Source organism: Haliotis rufescens, unplaced genomic scaffold (assembly GCF_023055435.1).
Source record: "Haliotis rufescens isolate VD_foot unplaced genomic scaffold, xgHalRufe1.0.p SCAF_3, whole genome shotgun sequence".
NCBI lineage: Eukaryota > Metazoa > Mollusca > Gastropoda > Lepetellida > Haliotidae > Haliotis > Haliotis rufescens.
The window spans coordinates 40202065-40228692 of NW_025964001.1; the positions used below are offsets into that span (position 1 = coordinate 40202065).

A 26628-nucleotide genomic window follows, 5' to 3' on the forward strand; every position below is an offset into this window, starting at 1 on the left:
ACTGTAACATCAGTGCCAACACCATGAACAAATCATTAGACTACTGACTGTAACATCAGTGCAAACACCATGGACGAATCATTAGACTACTGACTGTAACATCAGTGCAAACACCATGAACGAATCATTAGACTGCTGACTGTAACATCAGTGCAAACACTATGAACGAATCATTAGACTACTGACTGTAACATCAGTGCAAACACCATGGACAAATCATTAGACTACTGACTGTAACATCAGTGCCAACACCATGAACAAATCATTAGACTACTGACTGTAACATCAGTGCAAACACCATGAACGAATCATCAGTCTACTGACTGTAACACCTAATGAACAAGTTATCAGTTTTATGACTGTATTAGCCCCACACAAATTCCCAACTGTCAGATTAAACCCGTGGAAGTTTCCATGTCAGAAGGGGAGGTTATCAGTTCATCTTTGTAGCCTTCAGGTTCCAGGCAGGTTTTTATTCTTGTCAGAACATCACAGAGTGCAAACTTTATATGAACATAAAATTCTAAATTTGTGAACAGGATATAAAATTAGAATTTCTGACTTTGTCTTATTTATGAGCAGATGTTTTAAGAAAACTGTAGTGGTTAAGAGTTGTTATTCTGTTGTTTACACCTGCAAATCTCACCAATTGACCGCCTCCGTGGTCCAGTGGATAAAGTGTCTGCCCAGAGAACGGAAGGTGGTGGTGGAGGGGGTGTTCAGTCCCAGCCATGTCATACCACACTATGCCTGGTGCACAGCAGGGGCGGTCTGGTAGCCTAGTGGTTAAAGCGTTTGCTTGTCACGCCGAAGACCCAGGTTTCGATTCCCGACATTGGTCCATGTCTGAAGGCCATTTCTGGTGTCCCCTGCCGTAATATTGCTGGGATATTGCTAAAAGCGACGTAAAACCATACTCACTCACTCACTCACTCACTCACTCACTCACTCACTCACTCACTCACTCACTCACTCACTCACACACTCACTCACTCACTCACTCACTCACTCACTGGTGCACAGCATAAGGGGGATAAAACAAGGAATGGGGCTGAGTAGGGTTAAAACTGCCGCATGATATCTCAACAATAAATCAATAAAACCGTCCAGTTTTCCCCAGCACCCCATGCCAGTCTTAGGGCAGATGAAACAGAGGATCAGGTGTTTTAAATGCATAGCCTATCAGTGTGTCATTGTGACTGGATCTGTGCGCCAGCTATCAGTCACTGGTTTACGAGGCCAATATTCAAACATTACAGGTAACTGGGATATAAACTTGAAAACCGCTGACTTGCGTTTAAAATTCAATTCACAACTACACCAATGATTTGCAACAGTCATCGAGGACACTACATTGTTTTGGTTAAGCAAGGATGACCAGTTGCACCAAGATGGTAGGTAATTAAGTTAAATTTCCAGTGTCAAATTAATCTGAGTTCAAAGCATGAGGAATAAAAAAAAAGTGTGTTTGGTTTTTTTCTAATTAAATAATCAATTATATTCCTCGGCAGTGTGAAGCACTTTAAAAAAGAAGGTTTAACTCAACAGTTGCACTCTGCAAGGGGCGATGAGGTAGCCTAGTTGTTAAAGCGTATACTCGTCACGCCAAAGGTCTGGGTTCAATTCCCAACATAGGTACTATATGTGAAGACCATTTCTGGTGTCCCCCGCCAAGATATTGCTGGAATAATGCTAAAAGCGGCTAAAACTGAACTCGCACATTCACTCACTGCACTCTGCAAAACGTAGGTTTTCTTGTGTGTCTGTGGAGAGGAGTGATGATCTGTCAACTTTGAACACTGAAACAGCTCCCCCTGTCCTCCAAGACAGGTGGAGACAGGTGTGTTAACGACTCTGACAGGTAAACACCTATATTGGTGCGTATTTCCGTGTTCAGAAGTACAGACATTGACAGCCCGAGATATGTCTAAATATGATTTGATGTATGAAGATCCAGGTTAGAATAGATCTTCAGCAACCCATGCTTGCCATAAAAGGTGACTAACGGAATCAGGTGGTCAGGCTCACTGACTTGGTTGATGCATGTATTTGTATCCCGTTTGCATAGATTGATGCTCATGATATCAATCACTGGATTTTCTGATCCAGATGCGATTATTTATGGACCGCCATTATATAGCTGGAATATTGCTGAGTGCATCATTAAACAACAAACAAACAAACAAATATAATGGAGCACATCATATGTAATTGCTCATAGTTTGGTTTCATAAAGCCTTAAAGTTGCAAGACCAAAAGAACATTTTTTAGTCTATGGCATCTGAGTTGCATAATGTAGAGACAGAATTCATCTAGTGAATTGGGCGGTCGGGTAGCCTAGTGGTAAAAGCGTTCCCTCGTCATGCCGAAGACCCGGGTTCCATTCCCGACATGGGTACAATGCGTGAAGCCCATTTCTGGTGTCCCCCGCCGGGATATTGGTGGAATATTGCTGAAGGCAGTGTAAAACCATACTCACTCACTCACTCACTCATCTAGTGAATTGTTTAGAAGGTATGTTGAGCTCAACACAACACAATAAAACTTCATTCATTTATGCTCACCACCAGTTGCGACTTATCATTTAATGTGCACCAAAGTTACCTGTACTCTAAACTCCACACAGGAACTTCAGGAACCCCTAACAGAGCATATTGAATGCAGCACGAACATGCCACTGAAATATTGATCTCCCTGTGCCATATGGCTTCTCTGGAGATGAGGTCCACAATTAAACAAAAACACCCAAATCTTTCTCTTTTATGAAATATAAAACATGAATGCCAGAGAACAACTTGTCTTGACCATCTGCAGAAACCGATTCCATTGAACACAAAAGGCAAAACAGCGATGAAAATCATAATGTGATGTGTGTGGTGTTTGACATCGATAAGGTTCAGCTTCATTGCTTATTGTTTCAGAGAAGCCATAAAATCTTCTCTACCAAACAGATGAACAACCAATAGACAATGGACAACGCAGTCACGAAATAAGATCCGATTAAGATGAAAGTGAAAGCATTTGAAAAACTTTGAAAAACATAGAAATCAAATAATCAATTTATTGAGGCCTTAGATTACTGACTCAAGTTTATAGTGACAATTAATCTTACTTTTATATAATGATTTTAAAGTTTATTAATCATGTCATGATGTGAAGTGAGACTCCTTTGTTATGTAGTTAATGTCACTGGTAATGGATAGCATCAGCCACCCCGCCCTAGCCTTCAACCAGTCGTCAATAACCTCCTGAAGTCTCCCTCAACTCATGCCTTTGATATTATACATCTGGGGCTTCACTTTTGTTTTGTTATTTTCATGTCACGATTTTGAGTTAAAATAATTTTGATCACTGTCATATTTTTACGTCGTCTATGACACCCATCATGATTAATGACAAGTGTGCTTTGCTTGAAAGCTGGATTAATGAAAATGGATAAATTCATCATGCGTAATTGTGTTTTAGGCGGAATTTTAAAAATGTTAATATAGAATTCCTTTTGTTCGACACCATGGGCTAATTTTGTAATATCAGTACAATCAAATCTTTTTTCACATTTTTATGATTTCATCTTTTAGATATAACAAATTGATTGTGTTTTCTTCTTTTCACCCAAAGTGGGAACTGAAATTTATTTTACAAGATAATACAAAAAAACACTTTTCTTTGATGTACTCATTAATATAAACCATACTGCCTTGATGTGATTTAAGGTTCATGCTGTTTATCATTCTTTCTGTTTTTAGAAGTTTGGTAAAGAGGCATGTGGAGACAGTTAAATATGATCATCTGTGCCTTAATTAACATCAAATTACCCAAAAAAGAATATGGTTTTCAGAAGAAGAAAAATAGAATGATGTATTTAGAGGTCTTAATTATGCTGTCATTACAGCCTGGATATCACCACAGCTTGAAGTAATTCGTTTATTTTCTTGTCAGATCCCTTATGAGTATTTAACACAAATCATGAAACCAACATCTAAGGAATTTCAATTAGGTATGCAAAATGAGTCAGGTCAAACACTGGAACCACCAAATCCCAGCCTTGGATACTTGGGGGTGTTTGTCCCTGTAATAACCACAAGTACAAGAGTGAGTGAGTGAGTTGGGTTTAACGCCGCTTTGAACAGTATTCCACTTATAGCACGGTGTGTCAGCTTAATGTGGGAGGAAAGCCCGAAGTGATGCAGGTCTCAGACATTTACCACTTCGGTGAAACCCACGAGTTCGGTTATGGTGCTGACAAACCTAGAAACATTGTTGGGTGAACCGGGTTTCGAACCCATATTCATAGGTTCCTGGCCTGCCCAAAGGATGCAACTCACAGCAAATTGCGGCACCTTAGACGACTGTGTTACCCATGCCCCAACAAGAAGACAAACATTCAGTCCCAGAAATAGAGGTTATCACGTGAGTGTGTGTGGGGATGGTAAATATCCTGCATTAGGAATAAACATTGTAATTCATAGTGTTTATTCCTAATACAGGATATTTACCATCCCCAAACACACAAGCATGATAACCTCTTTATCATATAATGTCATTCTTTAATTCTGTGCTTTAAAATCGCTTTCCCTCTCTCACAAACATTACCAAAACATTGCGAGTGTTCCTGGAATGCGCGCATTAATATTTATTACGTCACAGGGTAAGTGATGTGTCAGTCGGACAGTGACAGTAGCCAATATAGTTCCAACTGAAATCTGTTTCTTATACAATGGCGAAGCAACATATACGCAAAACAACAGTTGTTTGTAATTGCCTTTCGCAACAATCCATCGGTCTGTCCGCTAGAGTAACTGCTCTTTGTCAAAGGGAAGCTACTCTAACCCTAGTCTATGAGACATCACGGCCACGGTCAGACGTTGTTGACAGTCGGTCTGTCCTGTCATAACGTTTAGAAGGGTAGTCAGATGTACACATAGCGACAAAACGAAACAAGGTAACAATTCAAACATATTTCGGCCAAATCCAACTATTTTAATTTGTGGAGACGGTTTCAAGCCGCAGAGGTCTACAAGCACAGATATGGCTACTGATCCCGCTTGGCTAGGCCTCGTGCCCTCGTAAAATTGTTTAGAAATTTATCTCCAAAGTTGCCAAAACTTATAAAATGCCTTAGCTACGTCACAGTTAGACACTGATTTTCAGTATATTAGACTGTTTTTTTGATAATGATATCAATTATCTCTGTAGTTTATCCAGATTCCCGATGGTTAATTCTGACTTGATCGCCAAATGACGAGGGCAACGCCATGTTTGTTTATAAACAGTGAAAGTAGTCCCACTTGACCTTTGTTATTTGCATCTCTATCCGCATATGACCCCAACGGATATCGTTTTTATCCGTTGGCTTTATCCTGCCGAGAAACCTACCCATTATATGATAAATAAAGTTATCTTATTTACAAATATATATCTACAAAATAAAAATAATACAATCCAAATGGAACCCAGAACAGTTCTTCATTTCCTTGAGCTGAGGTAATCTAGACTTGCCAAATCATTTTAGACTTGAATTGGACTCCTTTTTTAATTTATTCTCTAGGGTCTGGGAGACAGACTACCACAAGTACAAGAAGATTATATGCAATGAATCAAGTCCATTTCTTGTATGTGTAGGCCATTGGCCTGTGTGCAGATATATAAATTGTGTACATATTAATTCTTTGGGCAATAATGTCACCTGATTACAGTTCATGGAAGTATAAATATATACACATAACTATATACGATAGAATGATTAGGTATTTTCTAACAGTTCTTAGGCATAAAGCCTGTTTAGCACAATTTGTAAGTACAAGCTTATCATTGCTGTAAAGTAGCTTATTGTATTTGGTTATTGTGAATATACCATCATATTTTGGTAAGTATCTATCTCTGTATATAATATATGCGGTACACTCAAAGATAATATGCAATTCATCTTCAGCACTGTTGCTGTTACACATTGCACATACCCTATGTATACTTTCACCATCTTCACATCTGGGGCAATCGGGTAGCCTAGTGGTTAAAGCGTTCGCTCGTCACGCCGAAGACTCAGGTTCAATTCCCGACATGGATACAATGTGTGAAGCCCATTACTGGTGTCCCCCGCTGTGATATTGCTGGAAAATTGCTAAAAGTGGCGTAAACCCATATTCACTCACTCACTCACTCACTATCATCACATCTAATATTACATCAAAGATGGAGGCAGTCCGTGCAACCTCAACAGTCATAAATATATATATATATATATATGCAAGAATATTTTACTTTCATATTACTATAGTTCATGTCATGCTGTCTACTACTAAAAAGAAGTTAAAAAACACTTGATTCTTTCATATTGCTAAGTTAATCTGTTTATGAGCCATGACAGATTAACTATTAAAATAGGAAAGAATTGTGTGTTCTTTAACTTCTTTTGAGTAGTATATATTATTGCATACGACAGATTAAGTATTGAAATAGGAAAGAATCGAGTGTTCTTTAATTTCTTTTGGGTAGTATATATCATTACATGACAAATTGGGAAGATTAGGAAAGAACCAACCGCCGTTATATAGCTGGAATATTGCTGAGTACGGCTATAAACAACAAACAAACAAACAAAAAAGAAAGAATTGGGTGTTCCTTAACTCCTTTTGTGCCCCCTCAGTGGTCTTGTGGTAGAGCGTCCGCCCGGAGAGCGGAAGGTCCGGGGTTCGATCCCCAGCCGCGTCATACCAAAAGACCTTAAAAGATGGTACTTGTTGTTACCCTGTCTGGCGCTCGACATTAAGGGGCTAAAACAAGGACTGGTCGGCTCGGAGTCAATATACTGTGTCTGAGTGGGGTATTCATGTTAAACTGCGGCATGGTATCTCAGTGAGCTAGCACTATAAATCGGCATCAGTCCGGACTAGTACAAGCAGCCACACACACACACGTGCATGCACATCGCTATATAAGTGCAATAATCTTGGACGCGACGTTAAACCCAATTTCACCTCACCTCACCTAACTCCTTTTGAGTAGTATATGACAGCATAGAAAATATAGCTTTGTATGGCAGTCAAAGGTAGTAGAATATGGCACAACAGATTGTGGAAGTTGTAAACAATACTTTTGAAACAAATGAAAGCAGTCCATTAACACATGTTTGTGCTGATGTCATAATGATTGGTGGCAAAGGTGTCACAAATCTATAGTGGTGTTGACAACATCAGCTGTGGCCATATTTAAAATACATGTTCAGGGATGAGATGTAGTGATTTGGGCCTGGTAACATGCATATCCATCCTAACCAGGCAGACAATCAATGCAGTGATGCTATGAAGACAACAACAGCCTGAAGAGTGGCCTCCCTCGAAGCTAATGGATTCATCATGATTGATCTCACCGCTGATGTTTACTGTCCTGAGTTTTAGGCCAGTGTCTCCAACTTGATGCTTTGTCAATCAGTAGGAAACAAGAAATTCAGGTGCAGTGAGTGAGATTGGTTTTATGCCGCTTTTAGCAATATTCTAACAATATCACGGTGGGGGACACCAGAAATGGGCTTAACACTTTAAAAGTACCCATGTCGGGAATCGAACCCGGGTCTTTGGCGTGACGAGTGAACGCTTTAACCACTAGGCTACACAACCGCCCCGGCTGGAATGACATCGACAAATACACTGGTAGTAACAGTTTTCAAACAAATTCACCTGCTGATGTCGTCAAGATGATCTATAATGAAACAGTCTTGTTGACCGTTTTTTTGGATAAACTTGATTATGGTGAAGTGGCGTTTTTTCACAATTGTTGATAGTCTCTTCACTCATTGGATGAGATAGCAAAGACTGTGTGATGCTGTGTAATAACAGGACACCAGACTTGTCAAGTCTGCAATATCAGTATGTAAGCATTGCAAGCTGATGGAGCTAACAGTTCAGTCTGCACTGACATTTAAAAGGGCACTATTTGCACAGGCAATCTGCAGTCCTAGCAAGTTTCAAGTCATTCAAACTCAACATTGTTTGACTGCTAACTCAAATCTTATGACGGTAATAAAATAATAATAATGATGATGATGATGATGATGATGACGACGGCGAGATGATGATGATGATGATGATGATGATGGCGAGATGAACATCTACAGCTCTACAACATCTAGGCCTAGACTGGATGCAAGCACCAGGCTGCAGTGCATAGTCTTTCTGAAAGCCCACAACAGAGTACCTGGCTATGTATACTACACTGAATACTTTATCACTGTCAATATGGATTATACGATATAAATTATGAAGAGTAATAAATGTCTATTATTTAAATGTATATCAATAACTTGAAATCAGTGAGATATTGATATTACTAAACTGAATGATTTTGATAGCACCAATTGATATATTGCTTTATGCTGATAAAAAACAAATTAATCTTTTATTCATATCAAATTTTACAATATAATATTGATATAAAAAAGAATTCCAGAGATGACATCCTAAAACACATGCTTGGAGCAGGGGGATGGGAGCAGTGGACTGGGAGTAGGGGGCTGGGAGCAGGGGGCTTGGAACAGGGGGCTGGGAGCAGGGGGCTGGGAACAGGGGGATGGGAGCAGGGGGCTGGGAGCAGGGGGCTGGGAGCAGGGGGCTGGGAGCAGGGGGCAGGGGGCTTGGAACAGGGGGCTGGGAGCAGGGGGCTGGGAAAAGGGGGCTTGGAACAGGGGGCTGGGAGCAGGGGGCTGGGAAAAGGGGGATGGGAGTAGGGGGCTGGGAGCAGGGGGCTGGGAAAAGGGGGATGGGAGTAGGGGGCTGGGAAAAGGGGGCTGGGAGCAGGGGGCTGGGAAAAGGGGGCTGGGAGCAGGGGGCTGAGAGCAGGGGGCTTGGAACAGGGGGCTGGGAGCAGGGGGCTTGGAACAGGGGGCTGGGAGCAGGGGGCTGGGAACAGGGGGCTTGGAACAGGGGGCTGGGAGCAGGGGGCCTGGAATATTTTATGGACTAGATATATTTTAGTGCTACTTCTGCAAAACAAGATATTAATTTTTTTAAAGTTAAAACTATGAGCCTAAATTCAAAAATATATTTAAGAAGCTCCTTGCAACAATTTATTTTTTTGTGGCAGAAAATTTCAATTATTTTTTTCAACAGTCTGAAGCATAAGTTTTTTTCCAGCTTTATCTAGGACATTTATTTTTTGGGACATCAAATGGTTGGTCCTAACCTCTTCTTAACTTGGATTTACAATCATATACTAAGGTAGCATTTGTCATGCAGCAATAAACAGAAATAGATATTTGCAATGTTTGAAACAACCATGGGGAATGTTTGTAATTGTAGGTGCTAGTGCAAATATGTATCTATGTATATCCTCTATTGAGAAGATTGTATAAGTGTTGTATAGAGACGTGAGTCATCCGACTGTGTTCAGTACTGCATTGAGCCAAGTCGTCTTCCAGCAAATACTGCAGTAATTATTTCCCCATTATGTAGATATTTACATTATGCAATACATTTCAGTAGTGTGATTAATGAGGACGTCGACTGACATTCATATAACGAGGTCACATGTGACATATTCAGGTGTGATTGTGTACACGAAGAATCTGTATCGGTATAGAGACTGACAAACTTCTCCTTCAGTGTCCTATGGATTAATTTCTCTCTAAAGTCTGACCTCCATATATTTATGTGCATAAACTTTCGTAAAGAGCCTCTACGCAATTGAATTTAAGAAGGCCGAATTGGTGAAAAACCAAGTCTGACTTTGTATAAGAGCTGTGTGTGTTGTGCCTGAAATAGATGTGACTTTCTGTCTACGTCATATGTTTATTATAGCTGTGATGTTACTGACGACATCTTTAGTCTAGGTCCATGTATGGAAGTTATGAGGGAACGACGTTTGTATTTTCTGGAGTCAAAGTACTGAAACCAAAAGTAAAAATCAGGAAAAATATTTAAAATTTACTTGTATTTCCATTCCCAATATTTTTAGATAATAATTCATCAAATGCTGTGGTACATGTATAGTCTCTTGCAGTTGTTGATAAGAGGAAGAACAAAATGACAGTTCATGTCGTACAAGTAAATACTTGCACATGGTACTGTAAAAATGTTATTCTGCTCTTAAAACAGAATGAGCACTCATTGACAGCTTCCATTGATACACCCTTGCACACACAAAGACACACACAGACACACACAGACACACCACACAGACACAAACACACTCACACAGACAAACAGATAGACAGACAGACACACACACACACACAGACTCTCTCTCTCTCTCTTTCACACAGACACACACACACACAAACACACACACACACACACACTATTGCTCCCTCTACCACCAACCATTACTGTACACTGTCACACACACACACATTCTCCTGCCATCACCGTACACTGTCACACACACAAACACTCTCCTGCCATCACCGTACACCATCACACACACACTCTCCTGCCATCACCGTAAACCGTCACACACACATTCTCCTGCCATCACCGTACACTGTCACACACACAAACACTCTCCTGCCATCACCGTACACCATCACACACACACTCTCCTGCCATCACCGTAAACCGTCACACACACATTCTCCTGCCATCACCGTACACCGTCACACACACACTCTCCTGCCATCACCGTACACCGTCACACACACACTCTCCTGCCATCACCGTACACCATCACACACACACTCTCCTGCCATCACCGTAAACCGTCACACACACATTCTCCTGCCATCACCGTACACCGTCACACACACACTCTCCTGCCATCACTGTACACTGTCACACACACATTCTCCTGCCATCACCGCACGCCTTCACACACACATTCTCCTGCCATCACCGTACACCGTCACACACACACTCTCCTGCCATCACCGCACACCGTCACACACACACTCTCCTGCCATCACCGCACACCGTCACACACACACTCTCCTGCCATCACCGTACACCGTCACATACACATTCTCCTGCCATCACCGTACACCGTCACACACACACTCTCCTGCCATCACCGTACACCGTCACACACACACTCTCCTGCCATCACCGTACACCATCACACACACACTCTCCTGCCATCACCGTAAACCGTCACACACACATTCTCCTGCCATCACCGTACACCGTCACACACACACTCTCCTGCCATCACTGTACACTGTCACACACACATTCTCCTGCCATCACCGCACGCCTTCACACACACATTCTCCTGCCATCACCGTACACCGTCACACACACACTCTCCTGCCATCACCGCACACCGTCACACACACACTCTCCTGCCATCACCGCACACCGTCACACACACACTCTCCTGCCATCACCGTACACCGTCACATACACATTCTCCTGCCATCACCATACACCGTCACACACACACTCTCCTGCCATCACTGTACACCGTCACACACACATTCTCCTGCCATCACCGTACACCGTCACACACACAAACACTCTCCTGCCATCACTGTACACCGTCACACACACAAACACTCTCCTGCCATCACCGCACGCCATCACACACACATTCTCCTGCCATCACCGCACGCCTTCACACACACACTCTCCTGCCATCACCGTACACCGTCACACACATTCTCCTGCCATCACCGTACACAGTCACACACACACTCTCCTGCCATCACCATACACTGTCACACACACAAACACTCTCCTGCCATCACCGTACACCATCACACACACACTCTCCTGCCATCACTGTACACCGTCACACACACATTCTCCTGCCATCACCGTACACCGTCACACACACAAACACTCTCCTGCCATCACTGTACACCGTCACACACACATTCTCCTGCCATCACCGTACACAGTCACACACACACTCTCCTGCCATCACCGCACACCGTCACACACACACTCTCCTGCCATCACCGTACACCGTCACATACACATTCTCCTGCCATCACCATACACCGTCACACACACACTCTCCTGCCATCACTGTACACCATCACACACACATTCTCCTGCCATCACCGTACACCGTCACACACACAAACACTCTCCTGCCATCACTGTACACCGTCACACACACAAACACTCTCCTGCCATCACCGCACGCCATCACACACACATTCTCCTGCCATCACCGCACGCCTTCACACACACACTCTCCTGCCATCATCGTACACCGTCACACACACATTCTCCTGCCATCACCGTACACTGTCACACACACATTCTCCTGCCATCACTGTACACCGTCACACACACATTCTCCTGCCATCACCGCACGCCATCACACACACACTCTCCTGCCATCACCGTACACCGTCACACACACATTCTCCTGCCATCACTGTACACCGTCACACACACATTCTCCTGCCATCACTGTACACCGTCACACACACATTCTCCTGCCATCACCGCACGCCTTCACACACACATTCTCCTGCCATCACCGCACACCGTCACACACACATTCTCCTGCCATCACTGTACACCGTCACACACACACTTTCCTGCCATCACCGTACACTGTCACACACACAAACACTCTCCTGCCATCACCGTACACTGTCACACACACGCTCTCCTGCCATCACCGTACACTGTCACACACACAAACACTCTCCTGCCATCACCGTACACCGTCACATACACATTCTCCTGCCATCACCGTACACCGTCACACACACATTCTCCTGCCATCACCGTACACCGTCACACACACATACTCCTGCCATCACCAGCAGTAGAAACTAACATTTTCAGTCCACTAGCCCTTATAATGATAACATATAGCAAAACCTTAAAATTAGCATATTTTTAGTCCTTATGATACCTTTAATATTGGGCAGTTTGGTAAGGACAACAGGACTAGTGCCAATTTCTAACACTGCTCACATTTGCTGCTATACCACACCAATCCCCCCCCCCCCCCTTATACACCCTCTCACCAAGCTCTACCCCACCCATTATATCATCCTTTGCTGCTATTGACCACACACACACTCTCCCGCCTAGATCCACCCCCACCCTACCCATTATGTCACCCTCTCCACATAATTGTTGTCAGTCCCCCCCAATCACCCTCACACATTGTTCTACCCCACCTTTTATTTCTCCCTCCCTTCATATTTGTTGCCAGTGCCTGCAATTTCACCCAGACACAAACACCCTCCCACCTAGATCCACCTCACCGATTATCTCACCCTACCGACATATTTGCTGCCAAGGTCCCACAATACACCCTCCTCCTCAAACACCAATCATGTGAATCACCATATCTTTCACTCAATATAATCCCAGATAAGCCGTGAACATCTTGTACATTGACTTCAAAAGCTGAATAATGTTTAACTTTTCCAAATGTGTAGTCCATTCATTAAATCCCAGCTTGTATTGACAGAGTGTTTGTGTACCGTTCTCCAGACAGCCAATTTGTGTCTGTTTATCCCAAAGGCCTTCATTCAAGCATCACAATGAGGCCGACATGCTTCACCATGAACCAAAAGAACCTCCCGTAAGGGCAACTTTCAAAATATGGAATTCGTGAATAAAAAAACCAGCCATACTCTTTTAAGCATATTAGCCTTTTATGTGTGTGGGAGATAGGAGACTTGCCTGAAACGAGGACAGGACAACACAGGGCCATGCTTGAGTGGACCTGCTCTCATTCACAAACACAGATCGTACAGAACCCATTCATTCAGGAAAACTGGTGGGCATATCGAAGAAGACATGAATGAGCACAGGGGTAACTGTTTGGGAGATAGGGGTGGAGGGGGTCGGGATGTAGAGGGTATATGTGAACCTGAAATATGTTAGACTAGTAGTGATGGTCATGTGAGTAGTAGTAGTGTTAACATGGTTACCCCACTCGGCCCCATTCCTTGTTTTATCCCCTTAATGCTGTGCACCAATGAGTGAGTGAGTATGGTTTTACTGCTTTTAGCAATATTCCTGCAATATCACGGCTGGGGACACCAGAAATGGGCTTCACGCATTGTACCCATGTGGGGAATCGAACCCAGGTCTTCGGTGTGATGAGCGAATGCTTTGACCACTAGGCTGCCGCACCACCCCCTGTTGGTCATGTGGGTTGTCAAGGCCTGTGTGTGTGTTGGTTAGGCCTGTGTGTGTGTTGGTTAGGCCTGTGTGTGTGTTGGTTAGGCCTGTGTGTGTGTTAGTTAGGCCTGTGTGTGTGTTGGTTAGGCCTGTGTGTGGGTTGGTTAGGCCTGTATGTGGGTTGGTTAGGCCTGTGTGTGGGTTGGTTAGGCCTGTGTGTGGGTTGGTTAGGCCTGTGTGTGGGTCGGTTAGGCCTGTGAGTGGGTCGGTTAGGCCTGTGAGTGGGTCAGTTAGGCCTGTGTGTGGGTTGGTTAGGCCTGTGTGTGTGTTGGTTAGGCCTGTGTGTGTGTTGGTTAGGCCTGTGTGTGTGTTAGTTAGGCCTGTGTGTGTGTTGGTTAGGCCTGTGTGTGGGTTGGTTAGGCCTGTATGTGGGTTGGTTAGGCCTGTGTGTGGGTTGGTTAGGCCTGTGTGTGGGTTGGTTAGGCCTGTGTGTGGGTCGGTTAGGCCTGTGAGTGGGTCGGTTAGGCCTGTGAGTGGGTCAGTTAGGCCTGTGTGTGGGTTGGTTAGGCCTGTGTGTGGGTTGGTTAGGCCTGTGTGTGGGTTGGTTAGGCCTGTGTGTGGGTTGGTTAGGCCTGTGTGTGGGTGGTTAGGCCTGTGTGTGGGTGGTTAGGCCTGTGTGTGGGTTGGTTAGGCCTGTGTGTGGGTTGGTTAGGCCTGGTTAGGCCTGTGTGTGGGTCGGGGTTGGGGAAGGGGTGGTGAATGGGTGCTTCTTGATGGACTACAGTGTTATCTCAGAATCTTCTTGACTGAGACTGCCTTAGGTGTGTGTTTTCTGTAGTAAAACCTTTGTAAGCTTATCATTGATACGTGTGAGTAAATGCTGCTTTCATTGCCCCCGGGTGTTCTACCTTGGTGTTTCTATATTCCAAGTGAGCCTATAGAGGTATTATCTGTCCTGAACATCAAGCTCGATGTCTATGGGACCGTGTCTGACATGCGTTACTTGTCCTGCTAATCCTTCCTCCCAGGATCTTGCTTGGCTCGAGGTGATTGGCTGCTGTATTCATCATCCAGCTCATCACCAACTGTTGTTAGACATATTGCAGCAACCAGCTCATCACCAACAGTTGTCAGACATATTGCAGCACCCAGCTCATCACCAACAGTTATCAGACATATTGCAGCACCCAGCTCATCACCAACAGTTGTCAGACATATTGCAGCACCCAGCTCATCACCAACAGTTGTCAGACATATTGCAGCATCCAGCTCATCACCAACTGTTGTTAGACATATTGCAGCACCCAGCTCATCACCAACAGTTATCAGACATATTGCAGCACCCAGCTCATCACCAACAGTTGTCAGACATATTGCAGCACCCAGCTCATCACCAACAGTTGTCAGACATATTGCAGCATCCAGCTCATCACCAACTGTTGTTAGACATATTGCAGCACCCAGCTCATCACCAACAGTTATCAGACATATTGCAGCACCCAGCTCATCACCAACAGTTGTCAGACATATTGCAGCATCCAGCTCATCACCAACTGTTGTTAGACATATTGCAGCAACCAGCTCATCACCAACAGTTGTCAGACATATTGCAGCACCCAGCTCATCACCAACAGTTGTCAGACATATTGCAGCACCCAGCTCATCACCAACAGTTGTTAGACATATTGCAGCACCCAGCTCATCACCAACAGTTATCAGACATATTGCAGCACCCAGCTCATCACCAACAGTTATCAGACATATTGCAGCACCCAGCTCATCACCAACCGTTGTCAGACATATTGCAGCACCCAGCTCATCACCAACAGTTGTCAGACATATTGCAGCATCCAGCTCATCACCAACTGTTGTTAGACATATTGCAGCAACCAGCTCATCACCAACAGTTATCAGACATATTGCAGCACCCAGCTCATCACCAACCGTTGTCAGACATATTGCAGCAACCAGCTCATCACCAACAGTTATCAGACATATTGCAGCACCCAGCTCATCACCAACCGTTGTCAGACATATTGCAGCAACCAGCTCATCACCAACAGTTATCAGACATATTGCAGCACCCAGCTCATCACCAACCGTTGTCAGACATATTGCAGCAACCAGCTCATCACCAACAGTTGTCAGACATATTGCAGCACCCAGCTCATCACCAACAGTTGTCAGACATATTGCAGCACCCAGCTCATCACCAACAGTTGTCAGACATATTGCAGCAACCAGCTCATCACCAACAGTTGTCAGACATATTGCAGCACCCAGCTCATCACCAACAGTTGTCAGACACATTGCAGCATCCAGCTCATCACCAACAGTTGTCAGACATATTGCAGCATCCAGCTCATCACCAACAGTGGTCAGACACATTGCAGCATCTAGTTCAGTAACCAACAGTGGTCAGACATATTGCAGCACCCAGCTCATCACCAACAGTTGTCAGACATATTGCAGCATCCAGCTCATCACCAACAGTGGTCAGACATATTGCAGCATCTAGTTCAGTTACCAACAGAAGAACAGTTCCCATTCCTGTACTACTGACCACCCGCTATTCTCAGAAGTATCAGTATCTGCATGCTGTACAACATTCTGTACAAGAATCATTAATCCCACAATCACCAGTTCTGAGGTGTATTCCCTAGAAGCTCCGAATGACTGGCTCTAATGCTGTGAGGTGTTGTGACAGCCATCATTCAAGCTAGAGCTATACTGACGGATGAGGACTGTGGTCAAGTGGGCATTCCATCAATGACCAGTCATTACTGACCAGTTGTCACAGATCAGCTGTAGATTAGGCATTATTGGTTTGCCATTAGCATGCAACCAGTCATAGAGGAACAAATAAGCAACTTTAGAGTAGGCCTCACGGACAATCATAGAGTGAGTAGGCATCACCGAGAAGTCATAGAGTAGGCCTGGCAAGTCATAGAGTGAGTAGGCATCACTGTGAAGTCATAGAGTAGGCCTGACAAGTCACAAAGTAGGCTTCACTGACCATTTTAGTGTAGGCCTCCTTGACCATCATAGAATAGGCCTCACTGACCATCACAAGTTGGGTTTGGTTTAACGCCGCTTTTAACAGTATTCTAGTTATATCGCGGCGTGACAGCTTAATGTGGGAGGAAAGCCCGAAGTGAAGCAGGTCTCAGACATTTACCACTTCGGTGAAACCCACGAGCACGGGTATGGTGCTGACAAACCTAGAAACATAATCGGGGCGAACCAGGATTCGAACCCACAATCATAGGTTTCTGGCGTGCCCAATGGATGCAACTCTGCACAGCGAATCGCGGAGCCTTAGACGACTGGGCCACCGGTGCCCCCTCTGGCCATCATAAAGTAGGCCTGTCTGACATGTCATGGGTGAGTGAGTGAGTATGGTTTTATCCCGCTTTTAGCAATATTCAAGCATTATCACGGCGGGGGACACCAGAAATGGGCTTCACACATTTCACCCATGTCGGGAATCACGGGTCTTCGGAGTGACGAGCGATTGCTTTAACCACTAGGCTACCCGACCGCCAACATGTCATGGAGGCAATACACAGCAATGATATCAGTCTTGGAGCAATTTATTTCAATAGATATAACAGTTGTCTGTGTCCGAGTATTTATGTCGATTTGAATGTTTGTTGATTCATCAGTTTGTTTGCTCATCAGTTGTTCTTGTGGATTTAAAATTGGCATCAGAAGCAGAGCCTTGAATGAACTTCATTATGTTTCTTAGAAAGCGATGGTCAAACATGGATCTGAGGTGAATCACCACCAAGCTCCACATCTGATCTGAATTGACATGGTCAAGCAAAAGTTGAAGGGAAATCAATGGACAACTGAATCCTAGATGGTTCATCTAACTGCCCATCTCTGGTCTGCCATCTGTACATCATTGGCTTCGTTTACATCTAAACACCTGTCATAACTCATCACACTGCTATTAATAAGAAGCTGCCCTGGTCCTCCTCAACCTCTCACAGACTCCCAGAGGCCATAGACTCAGTGTTGTGTCTCTTCAAACATTGAGTCAGGGTCATTTTATGAGCTACATTCCAAAACTATGTTGATGTGATGATATACTATGAGATTAATATTCATATTATTTTTATGAGGATTTCATTGGAGAGATATGAACCAATCAAGTGCACCTGGTTCATGATACGTGTATACTGATTATCAAGAGTTGTGGGCTGCACATAAGCAGATGTTTCCCGTACACTTCTATACTAACATTTTGATTTCATTAACTATACATATAAATAATTTGAAACTCATTCCATGGCATTGGTTTGCTGACCAAGCAAGTATTTTTCATTTATGTTTCCTTAAAACACAAAAAAGGCCACACCCACTAATGGACTACTGTTTCCAAGAAACCCTTCTTCTCCCAAACACTTCCTCCCCTGTGTATCCCCAGCAAAACCATTAACACTCCTTCCCAATGTGTCCCTAGTAAACCAGTTTAGTCTTACACTTCTCTTCCAAAATATATTTATAACCCAAACTTTTCAAGAATCAAGCGTTTTTTTCCAAAATATGCTGTAGCAAACCAGTTTGGGGAATTAGTTAAACTTTAAAGATTGATCAGTGGATGAAGAAGCAATAGGTGAACAGTTAATGGTATCTCCACCTTACCCTTCTTATCCCAAACACCTCCGCCCCAATATGTCCCCAGGTAACCCTACTTGTCCCAAACACCTCCGCCCCAATATGTCCCCAGGTAACCCTACTTGTCCCAAACACCTCCGCCCCAATATGTCCCCAGGTAACCCTACTTGTCCCAAACATCTTCCCCCAAAAGTGTCCCCAGGTAACCCTACTTGTCCCAAATATCTTCCCCCAAAAGTGTTCCCAGGTAACCCTCCTTGTCCCAAACACCTTCCACCCAAAGTGTCCCCAGGTAACCCTTCTTGTCCCAAACACCTTCTCCCCAATATGTCCCCAGGTAACCCTCCTTGTCCCAAACACCTTCCACCCAAAGTGTCTCCAGGTAACCCTACTTGTCCCAAACACCTTCCACCCAAAGTGTCCCCAGGTAACCCTCCTTATCCCAAACACCTCACCCCAATATGTCCCAAGGTAACCCTCCTTGTCCCAAACACCTCACCCCAATATGTCCCCAGGTAACCTTCCTTGTCCCAAACACCTTCCACCCAAAGTGTCCCCAGGTAACCCTCCTTGTCCCAAACACCTCACCCCAATATGTCCCAAGGTAACCCTCCTTGTCCCAAACACCTCACCCCAATATGTCCCCAGGTAACCTTCCTTGTCCCAAACACCTTCCACCCAAAGTGTCCCCAGGTAACCCTCCTTGTCCCAAACACCTCACCCCAATATGTCCCAAGGTAACCCTCCTTGTCCCAAACACCTCACCCCAATATGTCCCCAGGTAACCCTCCTTGTCCCAAACACCTTCCACCCAAAGTGTCCCCAGGTAACCCTCCTTGTCCCAAACACCTCACCCCAATATGTCCCCAGGTAACCCTCCTTGTCCCAAACACCTCACCCCAAAATGTCCCCAGGTAACCCTTCTTGTCCCAAACACCTTCTCCCCAATATGTCCCCAGTTAACCCTCCTTGTCCCAAACACCTCACCCCAATATGTCCCCAGGTAACCCTCCTTGTCCCAAACACCTCCTCCCCAATATGTCCCCAGGTAACCCTCCTTGTCCCAAACACTTCTCCCCAATATGTCCCCAGGTAACCCTCCTTGTCCCAAACACCTCCTCCCCAATATGTCCCCAGGTAACCCTCCTTGTCCCAAACACCTCCTCCCCAATATGTCCCCAGGTAACCCTCCTTGTCCCAAACCTCCTCCCCAATATGTCCTCAGGTAACCCTTCTTGTCCCAAACACCTCCTCCCCAATATGTCCTCAGGTAACCCTCCTTGTCCCAAACACCTCCTCCCCAATATGTCCCCAGGTAACCCTCCTTGTCCCAAACACTTCTCCCCAATATGTCCCCAGGTAACCCTCCTTGTCCCAAACACCTCACCAGCCATATGTCCCCAGGTAACACTTCTTGTCCCAAACACCTCACCAGCCATATGTCCCAAGGTAACCCTCCTTGTCCCAAACACCTCACCAGCCAAATGTCCCCAGGTAACACTTCTTGTCCCAAACACCTCCTCCCCAATATGTCTCCAGGTAACCCTTCTTGTCCCAAACATCCCCTGTTTAGCTGAATGTTAAAACCAATATTCTTAACCCAAACAAATTCATTAGCAATAAATAATATAACTGAAAAATAATCCATTCCCTTTCATGATTCCTTGGTGGGACGATGAAACCAATCTGTCCACAGTGGAAACAATTAATCAGAACTACAGCTAAACCTTCACATCACTAACACCCAGCACCTCTTCCACCATGAAAGATGTATCTTTGTTCTGTCAGCAAGCCTCCACATCAACTACCCCACCTGTTGAGATCCTCCTCCCTGCCTTCAACCCCCACCCTGTGATTAGCCAGTGAAACATCCCAGCTCCTGTCTCCGCAACATGCATTACATGGATGAATCACAGGACAAATTACAGACCTGATGATTTAATTGCTTCCCATTAAGCTCAAACATTTTGACACAGTCTGCAATCGCAGGCTCAAGTGCTGATCCCAACTGCTAACATTGCCCTGAGATGATTCCATCCAATCTCTGGGAGCGCCATCTGCTGGAGCTGTGATGGTGGATATCTGAAGGCAACAGTTTCCCCAGGATGTGTGGCCATTTCCCCAGCTGTGGGTTTACACAAGAGACACTTGGTTTACTAGTTAGGAGAGAGGGGGGCAAAGATACCTTTCTTTGTACCTATCGGTGTATAAAACATAATTAGAAAAACATATGCAGGTTATTTCTGTTGTGTGTAACAGGTTTCAAGATGCAAGGGGGAATGTCAACAACTTCTGCGGTTATGTATGTATAACATATCTATGAGGGGCAGGGTTTTACCTGTGTTTTAAAGAGATTTTCTTTCTCAAAAATTGCTGTACTGATAGAGTGAGTTGGGTTTAATGCTGCTTTGAACAGTATTCCACTTATATCACACCATCTTAATCTCATTAAAATCAGATCTTAGATTTCGCTACCTCTAAACAAAGATCTGAGGACTTCCCATTGCGGGTCATGTCAGATCAACCTTTCATCTTACCAATCAGATCATCAATTAGCAGATCATGAAAGTGACAGTTGGAATGTTATTTTTTATCATGCAAACTTGAAAAAAAACCACACACAGGGTATTCCGAACGACTGTTATGGGCTTTATGTCTGTATTCATACTATCTAAACCATCCAGGATGTTCTTTTGTTCAGTTTTTAATTTTTTAATGGAATATATGTCAAAATATGTTTCGAAGCGTACTCGCCAGTTTGAAACTCGTGCCGTAAAGCGGTAGCAAGAACTAAGGGTCTGACATTTACCATTTTGGTAAAACCCACGAGCATATGTATGGTGTGAGTTGGGGTTGAGTATTTACATAGCTGAATGTAGCTGGGATATTGCAAAAGCAGCAACAAAATAGATTGAGCGGTCAGGCTTGGTGACTTCATTGACATATTCCTGAGGCAAGGGAGTTAACTGACTTTAAAAGTCCAGTTTGTACCCTTGCCGACCTGGAATTTCTAGTGGCTATTATGAGTTATGTCCCTTCTATGATCCCCTACTGACCAATCAAATTCTATCTCTCATATCACTTGCATTGCTTCAAACAAAATGGTGGCGCCCACTTAAGATGATCTCATCTGTAATTAAGATCTTTATTGTAATAAAACGGATTTTACCCCATGAAGTGCATCAAATCACTTGAGCACTTTTATTAAAAACATGAAAAGACTGGGAAATTATCTGTCGACGCCTAGCCGACAGTTTAAATCCTCTACAAATCCTGCAATAGAATGAATTCAGCACGGCAGTTGCCATGCTATTTATGAACCTGATGTCGATTTTGTAACAGAAGTTTGATTGGACAATGCATAGACTCGTTAGTCCAGGCAAAAAATAACTCTTTGACTCCTGCGTAGTTCGGCAAACGTGGAAAATGGACTTTTAAAGTCATTGAACTCCTTTACCTCAGGAAGATGCTTCATTGATTGCATATCATCATACTCTATCAATGCAAGCCGATGCTCATAATATCAATCACTGGTTTGTCTGGTCCACACTTGATTGTTTACAGGGAACCTGGATCTAGCTGGAATATAGCTGCCTGGTGTTGAATAACACACAAAGCTAACAATCACTGGAACATTTCTCTAGTATTTCATTTCAACCCGGAACATTTCCTCATCTGACTAGTCGTCTGACTAGTCGTCTGACTAGTCATGCCATCCCTACACATTCAGCAATAGCATGACTAGTAAAGGAGGAAGTGTGAGTCAGGGTTCAGGGCAGGATGCAGACAACTAGTGCACCTCATCTGGACGAGGTCTCGATGGAGAAAACATATGGTGAAGGCATCATCAACTGAGTTCCTGTGTTTGTGTAGTGTGGTACGTATGTTGGTACATCTCTACACGTGCACTCTCCCCGTATACCGGACACCTGTGTTGATTTTGTATATCCAACTAAACATGTCTGTATCCTCAACACCAGGGCCTGCCCCACAAAGCATTCTGAGTGCTATGGCTGTCAGAACTCCCATACTCTAACATACACTTATGATAACTGTAGTCCCATGATAGTTTTGTGGATTTATTTTTTTATTTTTTTTGGTGCATGACGCAACATGCACCTTTACACCTGTGTGAATTGGTATGACCAAAGTGCACATCTTATTTGTGCCGTATGTTTGGGGCGTATCTGCTTTGGAAGATGGCCAACTCTCTACTTTAAGCTGGCTGTATTGTTGTAGTTTTGTATTCATTAATGATGATGATGATGATTTATGTGGATTTATGCCATGACATGATCCAAACAGTAATACCTATGTATTATTGAAAAACAGATAAATTGAAAATTATTTCCCGCCATCCATGTCTGAAAGCACACACACACTGACGCAGACACAGACACAGACACACACATACACATACTGACACACAGAAGTTAAACATGTAAACAAACAAAATTTTACCCCTCAACACCTTAAAAAATCTTGGATTTTCTATATTTAACCCTCTGCAGTCTATATAACATGCTTTAACCATGATCCTCTCCCCACACCACCCCACCCCACCCCCTACTTCTATAACCCCTAGCCAGGCATCAGCTAGCAGTTCATATCAACATATCATTAATACCTTTAGCATTTCAACCATAAAAATCTTTATGTTCATGAATAGCACCATGCTGAGAAATTCAATTACACTCTGGTAGCACTTCATAAAGTGGTAGCTGTCAAAAAAGAACTCAGTTGATAGGCTGGTAGATACAATGTTGTACTTTGACATCCCCTGCAGTATTGGCTAGTGTATATCAAAGTTATATCTTCCTCTCACTGAGGGCTATAGCAGTGTTTATTCATGTTAAGGTGTATATCGTTTGTATATTATTCCCAGACTGTGGGCTATAGCAGTGTTTATACATGTGCTGATATACTCAGAGATAACTCAAGATGTACAGGTCGCATTGGTTATTTTTATCAGAGGAGCTGAGAGATATGTGTGATTTGCTCACATCCCGAAATAGAGATGATGGTCCAGGATGCATTACCTCGGTGGAGTGTTTGGTGTTACTAGGTGGGACTCCAAGACAAACAGTTTCCGTGAAGTGCTGGAAATAATGTCTTGCATCCCTGGAAGGTGTGCTGCATGGAGGATGAAGTTGCTGAGGGGAGGAGCTAGTGTCGTTACTCATGGATGGTCTTCTGAAGATACTGATGGTTACTGTGGGTATCCCATGCAGTGATGGCAACTGACAGTTTTAGTCTACTAGTCCTTAAAATGATAACATATTAAAAACCCTTAAAAATGGCAAAATTCTACTAGTCCTTATGATGCCTTTACTATTGGGCAGTTTGTCAAGGACTGTAGGACTAGTGCCAATTTCTAACGCTGCCATGTGGGCTATCAATCTTATATGTTCTCAACTTGTGGGTTTCCAAATCTTATGAAAAATTCTAAGTTTGCTACAGGTGATGTTGAAGGGTTTTGCCATCCTCTATCAGAGTTTGTGTCCTCTTTTGAGTTTTCTCCATCTCTCACTTTGTATTGATGACCTCATTTTAGCCCCTCCAATATCTCTGTTCCTACTGATGACCTCATTTTAGCCTCTCCCCAATATCTCTGTATACTAATGACCTCATTTGGGCCTCTCCACTCTCTCTCTGTTTACTGATGACCTCATTGATGACCTCAATATCTCTGTTCTTACTGATGACCTCATCTTAGTATCTCAACTATCTCTTAATACTGATGACCTCCTGTGGTTCTATCCAATATCTCTGTTAATATTAATGACCTCATTTGGGCCTGTCCAATATTTCAGTTCTTACTGATGACCTCATTTTGTTCTCTCCAATGTATCTGTCGATACAAATGTTGCGCCTTTCCAATGTCTCTGTTTTTAAATAACTAATTACCTCATTTTAGCCTCTCCAATATCTCTGTTCTTACTGATTACCTTATTTTAGCCTCTTCACTTGCTCTGTGTACTGATGACTTCATTTAGGCCTTTCCAATGTCACTGTTCTTACTGATGACCTTCCTGGGCCTTTCCAATGCCTCTGTTAATATTAATGACCTCATTTAGGCCTCTCCAATATATCTGTTCTTACTGTTGACCTCATATGGGTTTTTCCATCTCTGTTACTCATAGATGACCTCATATCAGCCTCTTCATATCGCTGGAGCAGAACAAGTCCCTGGTACTCCCTGCTTGTCATGAGAGCTGGCTAATAACAATCAGGGGGTTATGCAGGGTGTAGCTAGGGGAAAATAGAATGTATGAGTAAACATGTTACAGTACAGTTTTTTTTCTGAAGCTCTTATCATGCTTATCTAACACAACTGGCCAGGCTTATGCAACAAACCTATAACAGAGATATGACAAAGATATCACAACCACATACTGGACAGAACATGTTATAACCGTGGAATAGTTTGTTCATTGTGATCAAACCAGATCATCCTCAAAACATTATTGCAACAAGAACACAACAATACCAAACCAACCCATTCATGACAGTTTTCTCACTAGTAGATGGATCGACCTGTAAATTTACCAAAGATCATGTAATTTTAACAAATGACATACAGAACACCTTACAGTATATTTGTTTTAAAATTTATTTTATTTTATGTTTTAAATAATTTAAAGTGTAAGCTGTCACTTTATGTGCAATGTAGTAGCTGCACCGCAGCTATGATGTGTGGTCAAGGTGTTCATGATATCAACCACTGGTTCACCTGCCCAGAATCCAAGTTCTTGTGAAACAGCAGAAGTGAGTATACTTTTAGGCTGCTTTCAGCAATATTCCAGCAATATCACACGGACACCATAAATGGGCCTCACACTTTGTTGTTTGTTTGTTGTTTAACGCCGCACTCAGCAATATTCCAGCTATATGACGGCGGTCTGTAAATAATTGAGTCTGGACTATCCAGTGATTGACCTCATGAGCATCGATCCAGGCAATTGGGATTGATGACATGCAACAGCCAAGTCAGCAAGCCTGACCATCCGATCCCGTCACCCATGTGAGACCCGGAACCTAGTTCTTCAGCATGACGAGTGGAGGCTTCAACCATTGGGCTACCCCATCGCCCCGTGATATAGCAGGAATGTTACAGACTACGCCATTATAAAAACAACCTTCAGTCATTCTGTTAATGCTGATGACTTAAGTAGGCCTCCAATCTCTGGTTAACACTGATGACATCAGTAAGCACCTGTACCTCTGCTGATGTAGGTGTTCCCATCCCGGAGTGGGGGCTGCTGGAAGCTGCATGGGGCCTGACTCTTCACCTCATCCACATGTGTAGGGGGACAGGCATACAGCCCCACTGAGGACCTGCTGTTTAGACTCATGTCCTTGCCGGTAGTTAATAGCTTGTTAGATGGGACTGTAATTGGTTCATAGTGGCTGAACCTTACCACGTTGAATGGGTATGTTACATATGTGTGCCATGGTTGAAGGAGGTAATAAATGGAGTATTAGATTAACTTTACTCTCCTCCCTGGTTCTCTATGGTAGGTATGTGGTTGAGATTCAAGTACTGGAGGCTCCATGGAAGGGGCCAGGAATTCAAAGTCCGGCTTCTCCTTATGCAGTGCATCTATTGTATATGTGTAGTATTCAGAACCCAATTTCTTTCAGGGATTTGCACATGCATTGTATGTGGATTTCATAAGCAATATTTAATAGCAATAAATATTTCCTTGTTGTCACATCTGAGTGTGTTATCAGTGGAAATTAGTGACTTATGGGAGCCCATTAGGACCATACCACTTTTTTATTATTTTGAAAATTCTTGAAACTTCAAGAAACTATGTTGAAAATTCAAGTTGCTATGTTGAAAGTTCAAGCTCTTATCCAGAAATTTCAAGTTCTTATCTGAAAATTCATGTTATTTAGTTGGAAATTATCTTGAAAACTGTCTTATTCTACCTTTAAAATTCAAATTATTAGTTCAGAATTCAAGATACTATGT

At 43.5% G+C, this 26628-nt stretch overlaps 4 protein-coding genes across 4 annotated transcripts in view; 1 reads left to right on the forward strand and 3 right to left on the reverse strand.

Moving 5' to 3' along the window:
- LOC124122722 (dual specificity protein phosphatase 18-like) overlaps nucleotides 1-24807 on the reverse strand; it is a 156014-nt gene extending 131207 nt beyond the window's left edge. The window contains exon 1 of the mRNA XM_048402949.1: nucleotides 24599-24807. The gene's annotated coding sequence lies outside the window, so the exon portion shown is untranslated. The remainder of the gene's footprint in view (nucleotides 1-24598) is intronic.
- LOC124124745 (proline-rich extensin-like protein EPR1) lies at nucleotides 8456-9812 on the reverse strand. The gene is made up of 2 exons (XM_048403419.1): nucleotides 9808-9812; nucleotides 8456-8894 (listed from the first exon to the last, which is right to left on the reverse strand). Exons 1-2 carry the CDS (start codon nucleotides 9810-9812, stop codon nucleotides 8456-8458), a joined length of 444 nt encoding a protein of 147 aa, XP_048259376.1.
- Nucleotides 15039-16415, reverse strand: LOC124124752. The gene has a single exon (XM_048403420.1). It carries the CDS (start codon nucleotides 16413-16415, stop codon nucleotides 15039-15041), a length of 1377 nt encoding a protein of 458 aa, XP_048259377.1.
- Nucleotides 18753-20516, forward strand: LOC125384382 (extensin-like). Its single transcript, XM_048403421.1, has 3 exons — nucleotides 18753-19121; nucleotides 19833-20009; nucleotides 20439-20516. Exons 1-3 carry the CDS (start codon nucleotides 18753-18755, stop codon nucleotides 20514-20516), a joined length of 624 nt encoding a protein of 207 aa, XP_048259378.1.
- Nucleotides 24808-26628: the final 1821 nt, after the last annotated feature.